We start from the raw sequence: 22,575 nt of genomic DNA, 5'->3' as shown, positions 1-22,575 counted from the left end.
ATACTGAGGGAATCATGGAATAAAAAGCTGCAGAACAATTTTGGGAATCCTGTTTAATCCCTGCTCCACACACATCCTCTGTGTTCTTACCGCTCCTGCCAGCTGTCTGAAGAGACTCTTGAATCCAGCATCGATTTGGCTCTCATCCAAACATTTCTGGAAGAAAGTAAAATGATATACAGAGAGAAACAGTGATAGTTAACAATGAATTCTTAACGTTTACTTTCTTTATCGCTGGTCAGATTTTTGACATCAGACCTGTGGACACAGGTATGTTGTTTTTTTATGCATGTTAAAGTAATGCTGTGTCCCAAATGACTACACAATATGCACTTTAGCAGAATACAGTGAATTTTTAAAATGCTGAAAAATAAAAATCACACAACGTGGGCTAATTTAAAAGACATTTTTCCTCATTTAGCATCAGATCAGTGACTGGTAGCCCTGCTGCTGTTCCACTATGTGTTGAGTGCATGAAATGTCCAACATTCCCCACACTGTTGTTCACGGTTGAATAAGCAAGTGCATCATCCGGTTAAATGAAGGTCTCTTTGTCTTTTTAGACACTAGAGAACTTATGAAGTAGATTTGTGAATCTGCCCAACTCACCACTTCAGGAAGATCAGCTTTGATTTCGTCATCCATTTCCCTACATCATGAGGAGATAAGTTTAAGTCAGTTTGTGCTCAAGCACTCTATACATGTACATGGCATAAACAATATACATTAATTATAATTCATTTGCAAAACAAAAGCTGTCTCTGTGAACGAGTTTGTGGTTTTAATTTGTATATTATTTATAACATAATAGTTGATTTACTACACAGGACTTGTTTTCTAACCCTCTAACCTACTAGATTACAGTACTAAGACAATTCTATCGTTTCCTCACTCTTCCTCATCACTCACACAGAGTCAGCAGGTTTTTCAGAGAAAACACGCAACACGAAGTCAGCTTCTTTCTGTGGCTCAAACGTGGACGGGACGATGATGTATTCTCCAGGAGGAAGGCGGAAGCGTGAGCTGACCTCACGCAGGTTGATGAAGAGCTCAGAGCGTGCGGTGGAACCATGTGTAAGGAAATAGTCTTTCTTCAAGTGAACTCCTGTCTGGCCTACAAACTGCCAAAGGAAAGGGCAGTGAATTTAAGGTTGCTCAGCTTTGTCATGACAACTGTAAATAAGTCTACATACATGAGGCTCTCTCTCTCTCTCACACACAAACACACACATTTCCATGTTTAGTTAAAATAGTTTTTAACACTCAACCTCAGCAGCCATCATCATACCTGACTGGGGACCTGAAATAGAGAAAAGAGATAGTAAAAAAACAAAAAACTGAAGCAATATTAACATTTGATTCAGAGCTTCTTGAACACTATGCACCTCGTAAATCGCAAAGCCGATGGTCTCCATGTCTTTGCCCTCTTTGCGCTGTTTTCTGCGGTCTTTCTGCATGAGAGCCACTAGGAAAGTGCAATCGTTTTGTCCTGACATATCTGGGTGCACCAGTTTGATCTTAAACTGAGGGTTGAGCCAGAATGTAGCTGAGGATTGTGGATAAATTAAAGGAGAAGGATTAATGCTTGGACAATAAACTTGACAGTATTGACTATCAGACACACAGACAGACACACACACAGACAGACAGACACACACACACACACTCACACACACCTGCATAGTTTCTGCATCCTCCAGCTGTGCTGCCTCTCCTCCATTCACCCTGGTACAATGATGTGCTCCACTTCTTCACCTGACTGGTTTCTAAAGCATCAGCTGTCAGGTTACAGATCTCCAACCTGCTAAACTCCCGAAGGAAGTCCGTGAAAGACATCCTGTAAGAGAGAGAGATAGAAATACATAGGTAGGTGGGAAGAAAGAAATTGAGATGGATGGATGGATAGATGGACGGACGGATGGACGGACAAAGATACAGAGAAACAGACACGAAGGAAAGAAAAGAAGAAAAAGAGAATCAAATGCCAAAAATGATTCATTAACATTAGTAATAAAGCAACACAGATACACATTCACATAGACCGACACACTCACAGACCGCACCGCACACTCACAGACCGCACCGCACACTCACAGACCGCACCGCACACTCACAGACCGCACCGCACACTCACAGACCGCACCGCACACTCACAGACCGCACCGCACACTCACAGACCGACACACTCACCAGAACTCTCCATCTTCACTGCGGTTATGCAGTTTGCTCCTGCTGGATGCATCCACACTGTCCCACTCTCTAGCACTGAAACCAGCACAGCAGTATGAGCAGTGTCACATTCATCAGCATTCTGCTTTACGTTGTGCTTTAAGACTTCTCGTTCTTACTTATCGCTCCAAGCTCCAGTCCACTCCATTTCTCCCCAGGGATTTCTGATGCGCACCAACTTGGTGGGGGTTCCTCTGTAAGACACCTAACACACATGTTCACACGTTACCTTTGTATAACAAAACAGACCTACAACAAAGTCTTGGAAGAGATCTAACACATCCTACACTTAATTCTAGTTTCTCACAGTGAGTGCATTTGAACGCTACGACACTGTCAGTGGCGCTGAAATCATCATCCATGGCTTGGGTTTTGGGTTTTTCCCAAATCGTTTGGAGGACAAATAAAATGTAGACAGAGCAACACTCACAAACCTAACACAAAAGTATATGATGACACTTGCTTATGTATGTTTGCTTTGTTTTGGTTGGATTTCAAAGAAAAGAGATAGTAGACCATTAAACACTTTAAATATTTAAAAAGGCAGCTGAATCTGTACCTTTATTTTTTGTGTATAGAAGTTTGAACCACACGGTGAGACCTCAGGACATAATGCATTGCTCAACCCAAACAGACTCATCATCCAGCTACTTATAGATATTTCACTCCTCACTTCTACTGTCTCGACCAGCCGTCACTAACTCACCTCCTCCACTCCTGTTACAGAGTAGGCGTGGCCTTTAACCAGTTTCTTAAAGGTGACGGCCTCCATGTCACTAGAATTGCTGATCTATAGGATACAAACAAAACACAACAGAACTCAATGACTAACGAGTTCTAAGAGTCACTGAATATCGGAAGCAACAAGAAAGATAAAGTAAAGTAGTATTTATGTGTCCTGTACAGTATATAGTTTATTTATGTGTCCTGTAAAGTATATAGTTTATTTATGTGTCCTGTACTGAAAAAACTTTAGATGTATATCATTTTGGTCATAAGCGAGAAGCAGATAAATATTTTACTGGTACATATCTGTGGTATTCAAAATCTTAAAATGTAATTTTTAAATAATTTTTTAATTGAAAATATTTCTAATGTACAAATCACATTCTGAATCGTGTTTAACTCTACAACACACTTCTGTCGAGTTTCAACTGAGAAACAGCAAACAAGTCAATACCAAATTGCACATTTCTAATCTAACTGTGCACTAGGCTCAAGTTCTCTCATGAATTATCAGAAATATGTTCCAGCCTTGTTTCTGACTGCAGATCTCAGTGTTTATCTTTAATCTCCAGAGTTTTGCTTCTCCAGAACCTATGCTGTCACTCCTGTTTATATTTCTGAAATAAACGGTGGAGTGTGTGTGCAATTATGTGAAGCTGACATCTATGGAGCAGCCGAGCAGTGATCCTCTCTCCACAGCCCTCCTTATGATGTGGTAAAGATCAGCAGGAGGTTTGCGCAGCTCATACATCTCCGTCACACCGCCTGTGAAGTCCTCAAAGCCTTCGGATGTACTGCCACCTGACAGAGCCTCGTAGCAGCCATTCAGCCTGACACACACACACCAAAATAATAGTTTAGTCATTACTAGTACCACTACTTCTTCTTCTTCTTTCGGCTTTTCCCTTCAGGGGTCGCCACAGCGAATCATCTCTCTCCACCTATCCCTAGTACCACATACCACAAAAAAATAAAAATCAAAAAGAATGACAATTCAATTAACAACAATTACTTTGTACAGCACTTTTAACAATATGTCACATTTAAGGTAATTTAAAGTCATGTTTTATTCCATGAATATCGTCACCTGTTACTAATGTGTTGCATGTTTATTTTGTGTTATGTTGTTAAGTCATGCCATGTTATGTGTTTTATGCTAAATTAATGTCAGATGCATTTTTGCAGATGCAGGTTCTGATTGGCGGTGTTTTCATGAATACGGTACAATACTATAACATTACTGTGCTCAAAGACAAGACAAGACAGTGGTGAAGATTACATCAGCAGTTCTTAGGACCGTACAAGTCTACAGTATACAGTTCAATTCAATTTAATTGTATTTTCACTTTAACAAAGAACATTGTCACAAAACAGCTTTACAGAACTATATAAATTCAGGATAAATTCACTATACTTATAAATGTACACTATACTCATTATAAATGTATTTATTTATACATTTATCGATGAATCCCTAATGAGTCACCCCCCAAGTTAGAGGTGACAATGATGAGGAAAATTTGCCTGAGATGATATGAGGAAGAAACGTTGGGAGGAACCAGACTCAAAAGAAAAGCCATCCTTATCTGGGTGACACTGGATTATATAACTGATTTCCTTTATATAGCTGTATACTATATGGATAAAATGTGCACTTATGTAAACAGGACATTTATTCCAGTTTTAACATAAAGTTTGTATTGTCGAAGTCTGATCTATCAGCTGGTCACTGATGAAGAATTTGCCAGTAGAAATTAGATACTGAAGCAAGGTCTAAGCCATTGCCAATCAGATCCAGGTGTTTCCAGTTGCAATGTTTGTGACTTAACCAAACCTACACCTGTAACATTATTTAAAATGACCCCACTTCCTGAAGTAGTGCTGTGCATGGGCCTGAATATAAAATTTATCTTTCTGCTCGTACCTTTCTGCTCGTGCATTGGTTTTAATTACAAGCAGGAATAGTCAAACTTGATGTCAATTAAAATAAAACTGAAATCAGCTGAATAACAAAAGAATGACTGATGGCAGTTGAAGCTGAAGCTTGGACTCACTGTCAGCCTCATTGTCCTGTAATCATCATGTCTAACTGCTCCCAAATGTAGGAGAGCAAAATCCTTTATGTCCCACAGAATCCTACTGCACACCTCATGACCTCAACTTATAACTAACCCTCACACTCAGCCAGACCGTATGTATATAAAATCTTTGATTTTTTGTGTCTTACTTGGCGTAGGCTTTTTCCACCAGAGCACTCCAGAACTCGCACCCCTCCGCAGAGTGCACAAACAGCAGCTTCCCATCTTTAACCGGCAGCCTGTCGTCAATCACCACATCAACCCACTCACCAAACTGCCAGAACTACAGAACAAAATGGAGAGAGAAAGGGAGACAAATACACAGAGACATCTCAAATATGCAGACTACAACCACCAGATGGCACAACAACAGTAATTTGTGGACTTACAGAACACACACACACCCCACTTCATAATTTACATTCACAAGCATAGACCACCTCTCACTCACCCAAACACACACACACCACATGCACAAGCCTACACTACCACACTCACACTCACACACTACTTCATACGCCTCATGTACACAAGTTACACTGATCTCATAATGAAATCCCACAATCGTGTCATCTCCAAGCAGCTGTACTGATCTGTTTCAGCAGGACATCTGTGTAGAGTTACACCGAGTCTCTGGAAAGCTTCATTCTTACCCTACTCCTTGCTGCACTGTTCTTTCTCATGCCATGTCAGACTAAGATGGCAATATACCATTTCCCCAGCAGCATTGTTATGTTGATAAGAGTGAACCAGTAACAGGATGTATTTTCGGATAAAAGACTTTCGCTCTGGATAAGAATGACTGCCAAATGTTATAATTGGAAATGATTAAAGACAGCAACTAATTAAATTCCCACACACACATGCACACACACGCACGCGCACAGTCATGTTCAACTATACACTCACACTGCAATGTTTACATACCATTATTATTTTTAAAAGCTGCTACAACCTGCTGCTGTCATACATTCTGTTCTGTGCTGTGTATACTACTAGGTGGGGCAGGACTGTGGGAAAGTGGTGGCTCAAGTGGTTAAGGCTCTGGGTTGTTGATCAGAGGATCAGGGATTTAGATCCAGCACTGCCAATGCTAGGTCCTTGAGCAAGGCCCTTAACCCTCTCTGCTCCAGTAATGCTGTATCATAGCTGACCCTGTGCTCTGACCCCAACCTCCAAAAGTTGGGATATGTGAAGAAAGGATTTCATTGTGCTGTAATGTAGACTTGACAAAAATTAAGTCTTCTCTTCTTCTCTCTCTACTGTAATGCATTGTGTCTTGTACTGTTTGCATACATAGTACTGTATGTGAAACAGTGTTACATTTTATTTAGTCCTTAGCAACATATTGTTGTATGCATGGGCGTAAATTTCATTTAACAATACGGGGGGACAATAAATATAAAATTTCTCGTGCAATTTTTGAAGAGGGAAACAAATAATACAGTCCAATAGTACTTATAAAGATATGTCCTCACAATGAACTTTGCTTTTATCATTATTATTGTAGCATGGAGACTGTGTCATTAGGGGCATTTTCAAAGTTTTTCTCAGGTTCAATGACAAAGCAGATTTTTCTTCAAAACTATTTATTGCATTGTTTGTGTTGTTTACAGTTAAGCCATCAACATACAATAAAATATAAACATGACTGAAAAATATATATAAAATAAGTAATGTTTTGTAACAAAATCAATTATTAAATAATCGGTTTACAGTAACTGCTCTATGTATAAAAACAACAAAACGGCTTTGGCGTTTTTTGTACAAGCTATTGTAAACAAGCTAACGTTAACTATATAAGTAATATTTTAATCGCTAATATAGCAGATTCATGGAATATTACATCGGTAATCAGCATTTTTGCCGCAACTAATTTATGAACGAGTCTGCATCAACTACATTAAAGAGAATCGCTTTATTTAAAGTGAATAAAATCCCCTTCTTAATGGAGATCAACATTAACTGAGCCGCAGCCACACACCTGACTCGTGTGTGCAGAGTAGGTGAGATTAACTGGGAAAGCAGTCAGAGGGTCAAACCTCTGTGAGGAAGGTGAGGGGGAACTCAACTGTTTCTAAATGCATTTTTTGCGTTTGTTTTTTTTTCTACTTACACAATTATTTAGGTATATATACATATTTTTCACAATAGAGAGTGTGATATTTAAAAAAAAAAAATAAAAAATTTAAATCCCCCCGGGATTTACACCCATGGTTGTATGTATTTCTGTTTTATGTAGTACGGATGAAAAGCAGCATGAAGGTAGCTATAAATGAGAGAATATATTAGTTTAAAATTCGTCAGTCTTTGTTGCCATTTTCTGCACTGAATCCAAGCTCACTACACATATCCTAAAGTGTTTTCCAGAAATGACGGCAATTTGCTAGAGATTAGAATTCTATATTCATTCATGAGTTGACATGTATTTCCTTTTTAAAATGTTTACCTTATAATTACATTTAATGTTTGGGAACGTCCACAAAACCACTTTGGTTCTATTATCACTTATATATACTGTACCACCCATAATCAGTTCTGCTTCCTTTTTTATTTTAAGCTCTATTGAGGTAAATAACACAAAGGAAAATGCAGCGTGTCATGTTACAAAGTACAAACAGCTCTGAAGGAGTGATCCGCCCTGAAATTATTGCTTTGCCTCAGACACTTCAAATCAACAGGCTTACATATTTTTCTTTGTTAAATAATAACATCAGAGTACCTTCTACCTTCTGACCAAAACAGACTTGAAAATTCAGTAGAGCTGTGAATGCATTTTCCTAATAAATGGCATATAATTCCGCTTTTCCTCAACTTGCACCTTCGACTTTGGGTAAATAAAAACTGTAAACAGCTTAACGTCCTCCTTATGCGGCTATAAATTAATAAACGAGTTTAAAGCAGTATTACAGACAATAATGTACATACAAGGTACATGGTAAAATCTATAAAACTGGCCAGTTGTTTTGAGAAGCTAATCATCATTATTAGAGTTCACTAATGTTAGCCAGCTAGCTTGTTGCAAAGCTACACACTGTTGTCTGCTGTCGTTGCTGTGCTGCAAGTTCATGTTTCATGAATGTTAGAAAATCACTATATTAGTAAAACAATAATCCACTTCAGCCCACACTTATATTAGTTTTTTTTTATTTGATTTATATGCTGTGACAGAGCAAACAGACAGCAGACTTCCTGGAGGCATCCATGTTTTTTTCCCCACTACACGTCAAACATCCTGAGGATTAGAGCTTGCAAAATATAAGGCACCACAAATGCAGCAGTGATCTGTTAAAAAAGCTGGTTTTGCTACTTTTATTGACATCTACAAAATTAACGTATGCAACACTGACGACGAAGGAAGGAAAATATTATTCAGCATCCCAACCTGCTACTCAAGATCAAGTCGTATCAAGTAGTGAGTTTGAACAAAGCTGGGACAATGATCGTCTTAAAGCAGCACTGGGTTTAGGAAATACAAGACACCGTGTGTGTGTGTGTGTGTGTGTGTGTGTGTGTGTGTGTGTGTGTGTTAGGTGTCACACCCAGTTTTAACAATACACAGGGAGAAGGTCAGGATTGACTGAGTAGATACTAATGACGTAAGCAGCTTGGTGGCAGCCTGGATTAGAGAGTAGGATTTAGGAACAGTGCTGTTTTCTTCTGTTGTCACCTACACACTCTACGAGATGGAAACATTGCCATAATCTCAGTCAGTTATTGACTACACGTTACTACACTGAACTGAAAAATTCTCTAATCTGATTGGTCCACAAGTTGTTACATTTTTGACAACAGCAGCTCTGGATATAGTTACAGCTGCAAGGTTTATATTAATGCTTTCAACCTAATACGTTACGGCTTCTAACCACTTATTCAAATACGTATGTTTTTAACCGGTTTCTATGTAGTGTCCTTGTGTAACTGTTAATATAGTGTTTAGTGTGAAGAGAGTAATAAACAAAGCCCGGTGAAGGACCGGCTGTTTGGCATTAAAAGAAGCGTTAAAGAAAGAAAGGGATAAAGATTCTTTGTGAACGTCATGTCTTACCAATGTGTTGCTGATTGTTTTCCTATAACAGCATGTCCTGAGAGTTTTTAATTCCTTGTGTAGCCAAAAAAAATACACACCACATCATCCTTAACATAAAGAGACTTTTATGATATTCTGTGACATTACAAGTCATGCATAAGAATACCTAATTTTGTTGAAAAACTTCTTTTGGCTTTTCCCGTTAGGGGTCAACATCAGGAATCATCAGTTTCCAAATAACGCTATCCCCAGCATCCTCTACTCTCACACCAATTACCTTCATATCCTTTTTTAACACATCCCTATATCTCCTCCTTGACCTTCATCTTGACCTCTGACCTGGCAGCTCCATCTCGAACATAACCATCTCCCTCATTTGTACATGTCCAAACCATCTCAATCTAATCTCGCTGACCTTGTTCCCAAAACGGCCAACCGGAGCCACCTAATTTTAGAGAAAGTGCATATTTTAAATAGAAAATTGTGTGCCGTGTTAGCATATTTACCACTTCACTAAAATATGCCCACACTTACTCTCTTCTCTAGTTTTCCAGGAAACTTTCAGCATGACAAATAACACAATGTCTAAACAACAGAATTCAGAAAGAAGATTTCAAAAAGAAATCTCAGGTATCTCAGAGCAGAGGCTGCATGTTAACACTAACATATCTATCTGAGGCTGGTGTAACCGGATAGATTGAGTGGATTAGGGACGTTCCTTTGAGCCTCAGGCTACGACATGGTGACTTTCTGTCATGCTCTCTCTCCGTCCCGGAATGATCAAAGTATCTGAAATCAGTGACGGTTTACAGTGAACGAATTCCAGAAGACCTGCTTAGAAAAACACTCCGTTCTCTAATTCTTGCACTAAACACTGCAGGAAATTCACCAAATAAAACGTAAAGTAAAATACCAGCTCTGACAGATTTTCTTATTCCCAGTGTGTGAGAAACACCCTGGAGGAGGAAACACCCAATTTACAGTGACTTACACACCTGATCTGAACTGTACACACAGTAAAAACCTCCACCCACACACAGACACACAAAAGTGATACAACACAGATGGCTCCCCCCACATGCGGCTGTGTGTCACAGGGTTTTCTGTTTGCATTTGCACGTAGTAAAGCCCCTGCTATGAAAAGAGATAAGTAAACCATAAAGGGAGAGGGAGTGAATACAGACAGGGTAAATAGAAAAACATTTCACACACACGCGCGCACACACACACACACACCTCAGTCTATGGCTGCCTGCCTGCCCTTAGTTACTATCCCTAATGAAAAATTCTATTCTAATTCTATTTTATAAACCCCAATCTATTTTCTCCTTTACCACTCCTACTTCATATTCATACCCTTTTTCATCCATTTGATTTTCTATTCTACTGCATTCCTTTCTACCACTTTCATATATTTCCAGTTTTCTGTTCAATTCCATTTTATTATGTTCCATTTCTACTGTATATTCTCTCCATTCCACTCATCTGTACTCCATTTTACTTAATTCTGCTCTATTAAATTCCACACTTTTTTCTACCGTTTCATTTTGTCCTCTCCCATCCCACGTACTCGGATTTATGCCACTCATTTATATTCCATTCCGTGCCATATTTATGAAATTTCATTTTATCTGTTTCTATCCATTAATCTATTTAACCCATTCTTCCCCATATCACTGGCTTTAAAGTCTTGGATGTCAAACTTAGTCTGTACACGCATGTGTGTACAGTATGTGTGTGTGTGTGTGTGTGTGTGTGTGTGTGTGTGTGTGTGTGTGTATATGTGTATATACCTGGAAGTGAAAGATCCCAGCATAGCCCTCGCTGAAGCTCTGTCCATGTGGAACCACACGGTGCAGCAGGTTATCATTAAGGGTAAGAGAGGCAATAGCAGCCAGGAGCCAACAATCACCTGAAACACACACACACTCAGTTGTAAGTGTTTGTTACATTAGAGTGTGTACTGTTAGGGGGTTTTGGATTTCTACTCCTAATTGTTCAACACCCAATTTTTAAATATTCTCTATTGGTATAGTGTTAAAATGGGATAACAAACTGTTTTTTTATTTTTTTTTTTAACTAATTATTTTTATTACAGCAGCGCATCTACTTCCTATGAAGTAGGAACTCCCTCCCTGCTTCCGAACTAAGTTTTACAGAGGAACCATTAAGAGCATTATAATATAGCTTTCTGGTTTGGGAACTGAGGACAGCTAAGAAGATCATTGGCATCTCTCTTCCCTCTATCACAGACATTTACACCACACGCTGCATCCGCACACACACCTCTCACACACACACACACACACACTTCACCCCACACACACCTCACATACAAGCTTCACCCTCCTGCCGTCTGGAAAAAGGTACAGAAGCATTCGAGCCCTCACTGACCTACACCAAATACACACTCATCCAATATATACTGTACAGTATATATATATCCATGTACACAGCACCACCATATCAAACTGTTTACATGCTGTTTTTCCACACTGTTTCTGCTCTTTTGCACATGTTGTCTTTCACAATCAGTCAAATGCTGTTTTGCCCCATACATTACAATACCTCATGTAACTGCTGCTATTATATTAAGTGTTTATTCCTGTATTTTTATACAGTATGTACACTGGCCAGTGCTGCTTTTGTTTTGCAGTGTTTGTTTGCACTGTCTTCACAGCTGCACTTTATGTGGATAGGACTAACTTACTTAAGTCCTTAGCTCTGTGTTGTTCTATGTTGCTTTGTTCTTGTTCTCTGTAGCACCAGGGTCCTGGAGAAACCTTGTCTCATTTCACTATGTTCTGGGTTAGCTATATATGTTTGAAATGACAATAAAAGCTTCTTGACATGACTTCTTCTATGGCCAGGTTCACTTTTAATAATCTATCATGCTTCCTGTAAAAAAGATAATGTAAAATAATCTGTCATGCATTCTTTGTGCTGTTTCACTAACATGAGTTAAGATAGCATTTCTAAACACAACACACTGACAATTACTGACTCATGCATAATTTTAGGAATTTGTTACAGCACTGGTACAAGCCTGCTCTGCATGTACGTTATTTATCTCATGTAGTCATTCATTCATTCATTCATTCATTTTCTACCGCTTATCCGAACTACCTCGGGTCACGGGGAGCCTGTGCCTATCTCAGGCGTCATCGGGCATCAAGGCAGGATACACCCTGGACGGAGTGCCAACCCATCGCAGGGCACACACACTCATTCACTCACGCAATCACACACTAGGGACAATTTTCCAGAGATGCCAATCAACCTACCATGCATGTCTTTGGACCGGGGGAGGAAACCGGAGTCCCCTTAAGAAACCCCCGAGGCACGGGGAGAACATGCAAACTCCACACACACAAGGTGGAGGCGGGAATCGAACCCCGACCCTGGAGGTGTGAGGCGAACGTGCTAACCACTAAGCCACCGTGCCCCCCCTCATGTAGTCATTTAGTCATAAATCATTTAGATGTAGTCCCTTTAAACAGATTAACAGCAAGCTTGTCCATGTAGTAATGAATAAAATGACTTTTCTGTGTTTCATGATTACATACTGTAGGTCTGAGCTCTTAAACATGGGATTTACCAAAGTACTTAGCCAGTAGAAACCTGACATGTAACAAAATACACAAGGGCGGTGATTTGGTTTGCAGTTAATAAGTGCCAGGGTTATAAACAAGCTGAGGCAGGTCTCCAAACACAGAAACATTAATTACAAGCAGAATCGTTGGTGATATACTTTTTGCAGATGCAGGCATTTTAGTGCAGCTCCACAACCTAATAAAAGGTCTCTGTGAACAAAAGGCAGCCTTCTTTCATCATGTGTCTAATTAAAAATCAATATACGGTTGCTTGGATATGCTGTAGAGGGCATTACTTTATTTTTAGTGGCATGGTTTTGTCCACTTGTCCTCTAAGACTGAAGTGTCACTTCTAAATGATTCACTTTATCCTATGATGAAACATTTCAATCCAGATGAGAGTGGTACGTTTCTATTAATAGGGCTAATTGAGACAAAGATGTTAGATAACTCCCTTTACCACCATCAACAGAACACCAAGTGAGGGAATTTCTTTTGAAAGAATTCATCATTGCTCCAATATAGTTCCTAAGACATGAAGATTCTGTGCCAGGATGAACTGAGTACTGAAGCTGCTCTTGTGGTAGCCCAAATCCTTATTAAGAATAACTTTTTGTTAGATTTCTTCTAATTTGGACGTACAATATTTTTCTGTCCGATCTATCAGTACTCACCCAGTGCTCCCTGACAGATATCTGTACGAGTGGCTCCATCCATTATGAACTGGGGGCGAGAGCAGAACTCCTGTAAACACACACACAGATCTATATATTAAAACTGACGGGACACACAGAAAGAAAGTTATTGAGTTGGCCATATTGTTGCGCAAAACAACCTCCTTTATTGACCACTACTAAAAATCAGAATCAACATGATTCATTTCTGAGGAGTGACTAATATAAACCTTCACCTCACCATTTACGATTTCCTTATAGGTTTGAAAGCATGAGCCAGCCTTCCCTAACACACCCCTTACACCTTCCTTGGAAATGTGCAACATAATAAAAACCTGGTCAGAATGGATCTCTCACTGGGGTTTTGCCAACTCAGTCCTGATGAGGTCTCTGCTGTCAGCCTACATGCATGCTTGTTAAATCACTACCATAGCAGCACCCATGCACTTTGTTTCCCAGAAATCACCTGGAGCTTGGTACAGACCACATACTGCCTTTTTTCTGACACACACTCATCCATAATAGTAAAGAATCTCTGTGTGCTAACGCAGAGACAGCTGTAAAATACACTTAAGTGCCCAAAAACAAGGTTTCCAGGAGATGAGGAACTTCTTCAAAGAACTTTTCTAGTTCCAGCAGTTTTTTAAATTCCTAGTTTTTTAACTTCCTGCTCCAATGTTAGTACTACAGTATTTATTTGCAAACCAAGAACTACTCAGATAAAGCTAGTGGTTTTCCAAACCCATGCATCAAAGTGTGTATGTATGTATATATATATATATATATATATATATATATATATATATATATATATATATATATATATATATATATATATAGATATATAGATATATATATATATATATATATATATAGATATATATAGATATATATAGATATATATAGATATATATATACAGTTGTGTTCAAAATTATTCAACCCCCAATGCTGTAAATGGTTTTAGGGAATTTAGTGTACATTTGTAATTGTATTCAGAATGAAATCCTACAAGGACTTCTTAAAGAACCATATGCAACTAAAATGACATCAATTAGTTTTGTAATACAGTAGTAAATGTTTCTTTTGTGAATTCTTCATTGACATAATTATTCAACCCCTTAAAGACTACCACTCTGAAGAACAGAGGTTCAATGAAGTGTTTTCAATCAGGTATTGAAAACACCTGTGGATATCAGGGAGCAGCAATAAAGCCTAATAAGCACCAATTAGGCAGCTTTAAAATGACTGTGATACTCAGCTCCTTCTAGACATTTACTGGTGTGGTTACAAACATGGTGAGGTCAAGAGAATGGTCCAGGAAGACAAGAGAACAGGTGATTACTCTTCACAGGAAGGGCAATGGCTATAAGAAGATTGCAAAGATGTTAAACATACCAAGAGACACCATAGGAAGCATCATTCGCAAATTCAAGGCAAAGGGCACTGTTGAAACGCTACCTGGTCGTGGCAGAAAGAAGATGCTGACTTCGACTGCTGTGCGCTACCTGAAGCGTAGAGTGGAGAAAAGTCCCCGTGTGACTGCTGAGGAACTGAGAAAAGATTTGTCAGATGTGGGTACTGAAGTTTCTGCTCAGACAATACGGCGCACCCTGCGTAATGAAGGCCTCCATGCCAGAACTCCCAGGCGCACCCCCTTGCTGTCCCCAAAGAATAAGAAGAGTCGACTGCAGTATGCCAAAAGTCATGTGGACAAACCACAGAAGTTTTGGGATAGTGTTCTGTGGACTGATGAAACAAAATTAGAACTGTTTGGGCCCATGGATCAACGCTATGTTTGGAGGAGGAAGAACAAGAAAAGAACACCTTGCCTACTGTGAAGCATGGCGGGGGGTCAATCATGCTTTGGGGCTGTTTTGCTTCTGCAGGTACTGGGAAGCTTCAGCGTGTGCAAGGTACCATGAATTCTCTTCAGTACCAGAAGATATTGGATGACAATGTGATGCAGTCCGTCACAAACCTGAGGCTTGGAAGACGTTGGACCTTTCAACAGGACAATGATCCCAAGCATACCTCCAAGTCCACTAGAGCATGGTTGCAGATTAAAGGCTGGAACATTTTGAAGTGGCCATCGCAGTCACCAGACTTAAATCCGATTGAGAACCTCTGGTGGGACTTAAAGAAAGCAGTTGCAGTGCGCAAGCCTAAGAATGTGACTGAACTGGAGGCTTTTGCCCATGATGAATGGGCGAAAATACCCGTAGATCGCTGCAAGACACTTGTGTCAAGCTATGCTTCACGTTTAAAAGCTGTTATAACTGTAAAAGGATGTTGTACTAAGATTGAATGTCACTTGGGGGTTGAATAAAACTGATAATGATGTGAGCTCAGAAAAGACATTTGTGGTTATTTCATTATAAATGTTATGTTATATTTGTCTGACCTACATGTGCCTCTTTGATTTAATTGTAAGCAGGATGACTGAATTATCATAATCAATGTCAAACCGACCAAAACAATCAATTTCAGTGGGGGTTGAATAATTTTGAACACAACTGTATATATATATATATATATATATATATATACAGAAAATCTCTTTACAGAGGTGAACAAGTCATAAGCTTAGTAGAAGCTCCAACAAGAAAGAAATGCAGCACAAAAAAAAAGTTAGCTAGTCTTCTCTGCCTATAAGATATGGAGTTGGACGCTCACAAATCGTCAAGCATATTAATTTTCAGTTGATTTGTTTAAGCAAAGAAAGGATATAGTCACTTACCGGTGGCCTCATCCAGCGTACACCTTGTGTTTTGGAGGAGCGGGGCCCAAGCTCTTTAAAACCCAGTGAAGTTGTGCAGGCAGGAAAGTTGGAATCCTCAAACAAGGTTCTGCTCTGGAGGCACTGCACCCTCAGCATCTCGTAGTCCTGCCCGTATAACTTGACAGCGTTATGGTTCTGTCCCAAACCTTCATCTCGATCCCACTGACTGCGCAGCTTGGCCGCCATTCCCGTAGCGTAAATAGGCTCCATGACTGCTGCAGATTCGTGTTTTCCAAAAAAAAATTAGGTGACAACAGATGACAACACAGGAGATGGTGCAAAGTTAAGCTAATGAAGATCCGGATGGCCGTGTCACTTTTCTAGGGAGCGAAGTGTGAAGGAAAAGCAAAAATCGGGCTCATGGGGTGGAAAAGTGAAGGCTGGTCCCGTAACTCCTAAAAAAGACAAGAAGAGATGAGAGTATTTTTATTGAAGATGAGATATGAAATGCCACTTCAGTGTCAGGATAGAGGTCTGAAGACAAATATAAAAAGCATGTATAGAGAACACAGATCTGGAAATGCACTTCTTATACACAGGATGCAAATCACCTTCATCATGCAAAACAGTCAAACAAGACTGTTACTGTTCATCAAATTTCTGTAAAAACTGTGGGAAACACAGTCTGTCGTAATCAGTAACGAGAGTATTTTCATAGATTATTAAAATACATATTTTTCCAAAACAAGCCCAAGACAATACAGTATAATCTGAGAGGAAAACAGCTGCTTGGGTGTCAGTGTCAGTCCGTGTGGGATATTAGTTGTTTGTGTTAAACTACAATCGCATGGTAGCAAAATATGTTTTTTAATAGCTATAATAGTTCTAATGGCTTACAGAATTATTTGCCCCACTAGACCTTTTCCACAAGTTGTCCTGTTAACACCTGGAACTGAAAAGCATGGAATAGTGATGAAGTTACATAAAATAGGCCAGAATTGTCAAAAATGTAAACATAAGACCACATAAATATTCACCCTCACTGCAGTGAAGCCGCTGAATTAGTTCTGATATAACCAGTTGTTACCCGGTCACACGACTAGCGAACTGAATTCATCTTTAACGATCTAATGATCACATGATCTAAATATAAACACAGCTGTTCCTTAAAGTCTGCAAAGTTTGTCATAGTGTCATAGAACATGCCAAAGAAACAGGATGATAAAAGCCAAGGAACTCTCAAAACAAATCCAGGACACAACAAGTCCTGGAAAAGTCTCAAGTTCATCGAATATCCTGCAGATCATCATTGTGTCCTGAAGTGGAAACTCTTCCTAGACAAGGTCATTTAAAAAATGTCTGTCACTGATTAAAATAGTTAACATGCACATAGTGTGTCTAAAACCCTACAGAAACTACAGTTCTTCAGCACTTTGCCAAGTGTGTAAATCAAGGTGCTTGTTTTTGTGTTCAAGGCCAACAGTTGTCTTTGACCATCGTCTCTGCGTCTGAGCCAAAGAAGAGACTCAACAGCCTTAAAAAATGGTTTCGAAATTCAAGCCAAGCCTGTTTTCTGGGTCCAGTTTTTTGTTCTTTTTTTTCCCTCTTTACTAGTTTGACTCCTCTTTGACCTATTTAGTACGTCCAAGACTTGATTAGTCACTGTTCAAACTGCTGTGCTGAGCCGGGACTCCTCACACACAATGCTAAACAGCTAAAGCAGCTGGGAGGGTGTGGTTTTCTCGCATGGAAAAGTGTTGCCATGTTGCCATGTGCCAATAATCTTAGTGTGTCTCTCTGTGTGTGTGTGTGTGTGTGTGTGTGTGTGTAGTTGGAATATATTGCAAACAATATTTGCAAAATGAATTTGCATTAGTATCAAGAAGCCACCTAGAACCCGAGATCTCTTATCCTGAACATAATTCATCCATGTTTGTATTCTTCAGTATTTCCTCCCACTCTCTGCCTGGTTCTCAGCTCATCTTGCAAATATTTTTTTTTCCCCTGTTACTCTGCTTCTTATTGGTTGGAGACAAACAGCAGGTTTAGACCACAAGCCACAACTTCTCATTACACCAATCTCTCTCATGCAACGCTCTAAACAGCAACACATTACAGTCCTCTAAACTTATAGTTGGAATTCTGTCTGATTTCAGAGAGTCAGATCATTTGATGCAGCTCACTAATAAGAATTGACTCTTATTAGTGTGATCTCTCAGACAAATGGTGTGATCTTTTGACTAATAATTATTTGTAATTGCAAAATGTCTTGTAATCCTTAACTTCTATTATACTGCATTAAAAAAAAGTTAAACCAATCAGCTCATATATACAAGTTGGCTATCAACATTTACTAACAAGAGCTGACTTGTTCACAAATAACACCTCACAATTTTACACTATAATCTCCATAAAGCCTTGACATTTTCAGTCATAAAACAGATGCAATCATCCTCCCATAATCTATGCATTAAGTGCAGGATTAAGGTGTTTTTTTATTATGCTTTCTAACACTATGTGGACTTTGCTTTATAAAAAAAATATGACAGCAAGTTCATACACATAGCATGACCTCTGATATATAAAAGTCTTCATAGTGTAGTGCAGAATAAAAAGACTTCTTAATCCTGTGCTTAATGCATAGATTCTGTACTGGGAAAATGATTGAATTGGTTTTATGACTGAAAATGTCAAGTCTTAATGGAGATGATAGTGTAAAATAATGAGGGTTAGGAACAAAGGAATTAATTATTTTCTTATTCTGCGCGCGCACACACGCACACACACACACACACACACACACACACACACACACAGCACCAGGAGATCAGTACATGTATTTATACAAAAGCTTACAATTCAAGAAATGCGTGACTGGCTAAATGATTCATTCACTCATTCACAAAAGAGGCGATCTAAGGGCCCGCAGGGCATGAGGCCTGATAATAGCTTGTTTATGATGTTTCCAGGCAGGTGAGTCTTTAGTTTACAATCTATTTAAAAGTGAGACATTATTAGATATGATAAACAATGCAACATTAAGATGTTGACTAATTACAAAATATGTGGTCCACAGTACAACAGCTTGGCTTTCATAACTTCTTTCAGTTTATAACAACTGGTGTTCCAAAATTACCACCCACACTACACATATTCATGTGTATGCATGTGTATGCACGCGCATACACACAAGCGCATACACACTCACACACACACTCACACTCTCACACACACTCACACACTCACACACTCACACACTCACACACTCTCACACACTCACACACACACACTCACACACACTCACACACACTCACACACACTCACACACACTCACACACACTCACACACACTCACACACACTCACACACACTCACACACACTCACACACACTCACACACAAATCAATTGGCATGCAGGTTCATTGCATTAATTAGATCGCATCATATATTTTCCTGATTCCAGGTATGTGGCTAAATTTTACTTGTGGGTGTGGACTCTAGGCAGCTGACACTTCAGGCAAAAATACTGCAGCAGTCATGTATGCACTTGTAATTCAAAGAAGAAAAGTTTCAACTTTTACCACTTCCCATATTAGCATTTATAAAATCCAGGGAAACCACTGAGGACTCAAATGAACTTCGTCTATCCAGTGTAACAGTGGTTGACACTGTGTAACAGTGGTTGTCTAGCCAAACAATGTCTCTTTTGATCCTCTTTAAAATCATACTCAATGCAGATTTTTTTTTTGGAATTGGCATTCATCTCAGATCTTAGCTTACAGTAGATCATGTACAATTATATACATTCGTTTTAACCTTATTAGGATCAGGACTCCCAGGAACACTGGCATTATATCGTCACCTAATAACACATAGGAGACATTATTTCAAAACGGAAGGAATTTTCATAGATTTCCATTCATATATCCGATGATTTATGCTCTCTAGTTTAAAAACAAACAGAGGTGTATTTATTGCCCATAATTGCCCTGTGTCTCAGGGATCTCATCTGTTCAGCATCCATGGCTCTTGTCAAGTGTTAACGTGAAGCACCAGCCAAAACACAACATGCCTATTGTAAAACTGTCTTAAACTGAATACAAATTAAAGCATTGCCACAACTCACTATACTTTAGTGAGTCAGGACTTTCAAGTAGCCAAACCTTTATGAATTTTAGTTAAATAGCCCAGTCCTAGAGAATAAAAATAATGAGTGGAGTTAGTGCATAAATCTACCAGGAAAGAAGCAATGCTGGAATCACGCCCATAATGTTTCACATGCCTCAAAAACAAACACTTGCCTGACATGTTAGCAACATCCAAACAGTTTTAGGGCATTAAACCGATACTGAGACGTGTCTCAAACATTGCTATACATAAATAAATCTTAGCTCTTACCCACAAAGCTGAGCAGACATTTGTGTGCCAAAAGCACCAACCCACACTAGTTATACTGACGAAACCATTCACTTCCTGTCGAGGTGTTAGGAAGTAAACAGATGAAAAATGTGGTCACCAAAACGATCACTAGATTCTTCTCTAAGATCATATTGTGTCATCATAACATTTATGCCAATGGCGTCTTTTCTGCAGCACTGACTTGGCTGGGGGATGTTGTTTAAAGGGTATTTGAGCATGTGTGGTTAGAGATAAGCAATGTGTGTGTTTATTTTAGGGCTTGTGTCAAGCTGAATGTTGCCCATTTCCGTATTAACATCTCATGATAAACCTAATAAGGAACTGTTCATCAAACAGACATATGTTTTTAGACTTTTTCCTGCAAACCATCTCAGCTGAAAATATTAGAGGACCAATTGTCAAAACATTAGTAAGAGGTTAAAAAGACTGCTGTAATGTTGTGGGGTCAATCCCAGGACCACCAAGCTGCCACTGCTGAGATCTTGAGCATGACTGCTTCAGGGTATGGAATAAAATGATAAGATAAGATAAATGTATAAGGGCGTCTGTCAAATGCCTGAAATGTAAATGTAAACAGTAAATCCTCAGGCTACATAGTTGCATAAAAAAGGCAACATGTACAAGGTTACTAACTTTAAAAACAAACAAACAAACAAACAAACAAACAAACAAACAAAAAAACACTACAAAGAAATTCAGCTGTTAAGTTTTAAAAGCAGATATACAAACAGAACAACTTACCCAAGCCTATCTGCTGCAGCTCTCTGAACAAAAGCGTTAGTAGAGAGTTTTATGTTTTATTGCCCATCCGGATTCTCAAAGATTTTCACACAGCCAGTCTGGAGCTCTACTGGCAGAACCGCCCTAACTCTTTGCGCATGCGCAATAAAATCACAACCCAGATCTGTCACATACTACCATACTAAACAGTATAGTATCTAGGTAAGTATAGAAAAATAGCTTATTTTTAAGTATGTTTAACGAAAGCTGTCTATGTTTAAGTAAATGCAATATACGTTTCTATGAATATTTTCTAATTACTAGAGCAAATAAAAAATGTATTAATGGCAAATGTTGTACTTTTCTGTTATCTAACATGAAGTCACTCCTTTTAAATAAAACTATGTCAAAACGCAAAGTAATTTTCAAAAAGCAAAATACTGGTACAGTAGAAAGGTATAAACGATACCTGAAACCTTAATTTATTTGAAACGTTGCTCAACAGCGACACCCTCCGGTTTTACACATTAAGGACACACAGTGAAGCAGTCTACAGATTTTATTAACTTAATCCCAGTTGTCATTGAAATTGCTAATTAGCTATGAAATTAAGTATTCAAAGAGTCCATTTTTTTTACTGCAGTATCGAAGCTTTGTCTGCTTTATAGTTAATCTACAGCTATTGCTTTTGGAAATGTTTTGCATTTTACATTTGCTGAAAACGTACAGCTGAGACAAGATACAAACACGCAGTTGAGGGTTTTGCTGAAGGAGCTGTGATTTAAATTCACAACATTCTGATCAAAGCAAAGTCTGAAGCACTTTGAGTCCCGAGGCACATAGAAATTGTACCAGCTCCGATTGTCTTCCGTGCCATGAAGATTTTGGACCTTCACTGAGATGAGGCCTACCATGTGAGGATCACGAGGTATCTAGAGATCTACCAGGTCAATTTGGACTGTGCATCATGAAGTATTCGGACATAATATGAGGAGATGCCAACTACATGTGGTTTTTGAGGACAAACTGTCAGACTGTATATTTATAATCACACCCCCCAGTGTCACCCATATTAGGATGAGGTTCCCCTTTGAGTCTGGTTCCTCTCAAATTTCTTTCTTTACCATCAAGGGAGTTTTTCCTCGCCTCAGTCGCCTGAGTCACCTCAGGCTTGCTCATTGGGGATAAATACATTAAAATATATCTAATATATATGAACCTTTTCTTTTATGTTTATACTCTTATAATGTTAAAGCGGTTTGAGACATTGCAATTGTTATAAGCACTATAATAAATTTAAATAGAATTTTAGTGATTGTTTTATTATTTTTTAATTTTTGATAATTAAAATCATTTTGATGAATGATTATTGACTGTTAAAAAATGT

General features: G+C 38.8%; 1 protein-coding gene across 1 annotated transcript in view; it reads right to left on the bottom strand.

The window, feature by feature from the left end:
* The window catches only part of capn1 (calpain 1), a 26,353-nt gene extending 4,990 nt beyond the window's left edge, over positions 1 to 21,363 (bottom strand). The window contains exons 1-15 of the mRNA XM_060875049.1: positions 21,210 to 21,363; positions 16,069 to 16,505; positions 13,331 to 13,400; positions 10,857 to 10,975; positions 5,183 to 5,316; positions 3,617 to 3,785; positions 2,936 to 3,019; positions 2,349 to 2,434; positions 2,191 to 2,265; positions 1,677 to 1,837; positions 1,386 to 1,546; positions 1,289 to 1,300; positions 910 to 1,121; positions 610 to 649; positions 91 to 156 (exon numbers count right to left, since the gene is read on the bottom strand). Of these exons, the coding sequence (XP_060731032.1) occupies positions 91 to 156; positions 610 to 649; positions 910 to 1,121; positions 1,289 to 1,300; positions 1,386 to 1,546; positions 1,677 to 1,837; positions 2,191 to 2,265; positions 2,349 to 2,434; positions 2,936 to 3,019; positions 3,617 to 3,785; positions 5,183 to 5,316; positions 10,857 to 10,975; positions 13,331 to 13,400; positions 16,069 to 16,320 (1,641 nt within the window). The 5' untranslated portion in view covers positions 16,321 to 16,505; positions 21,210 to 21,363. The remainder of the gene's footprint in view (positions 1 to 90; positions 157 to 609; positions 650 to 909; positions 1,122 to 1,288; positions 1,301 to 1,385; positions 1,547 to 1,676; positions 1,838 to 2,190; positions 2,266 to 2,348; positions 2,435 to 2,935; positions 3,020 to 3,616; positions 3,786 to 5,182; positions 5,317 to 10,856; positions 10,976 to 13,330; positions 13,401 to 16,068; positions 16,506 to 21,209) is intronic.
* Between the last annotated feature and the right edge of the window lie 1,212 nt (positions 21,364 to 22,575).

Source organism: Tachysurus vachellii, chromosome 7 (assembly GCF_030014155.1).
Source record: "Tachysurus vachellii isolate PV-2020 chromosome 7, HZAU_Pvac_v1, whole genome shotgun sequence".
Classification (NCBI taxonomy): Eukaryota; Metazoa; Chordata; class Actinopteri; order Siluriformes; family Bagridae; genus Tachysurus; species Tachysurus vachellii.
This window is presented reverse-complemented; position numbering and strand designations above follow the sequence as displayed.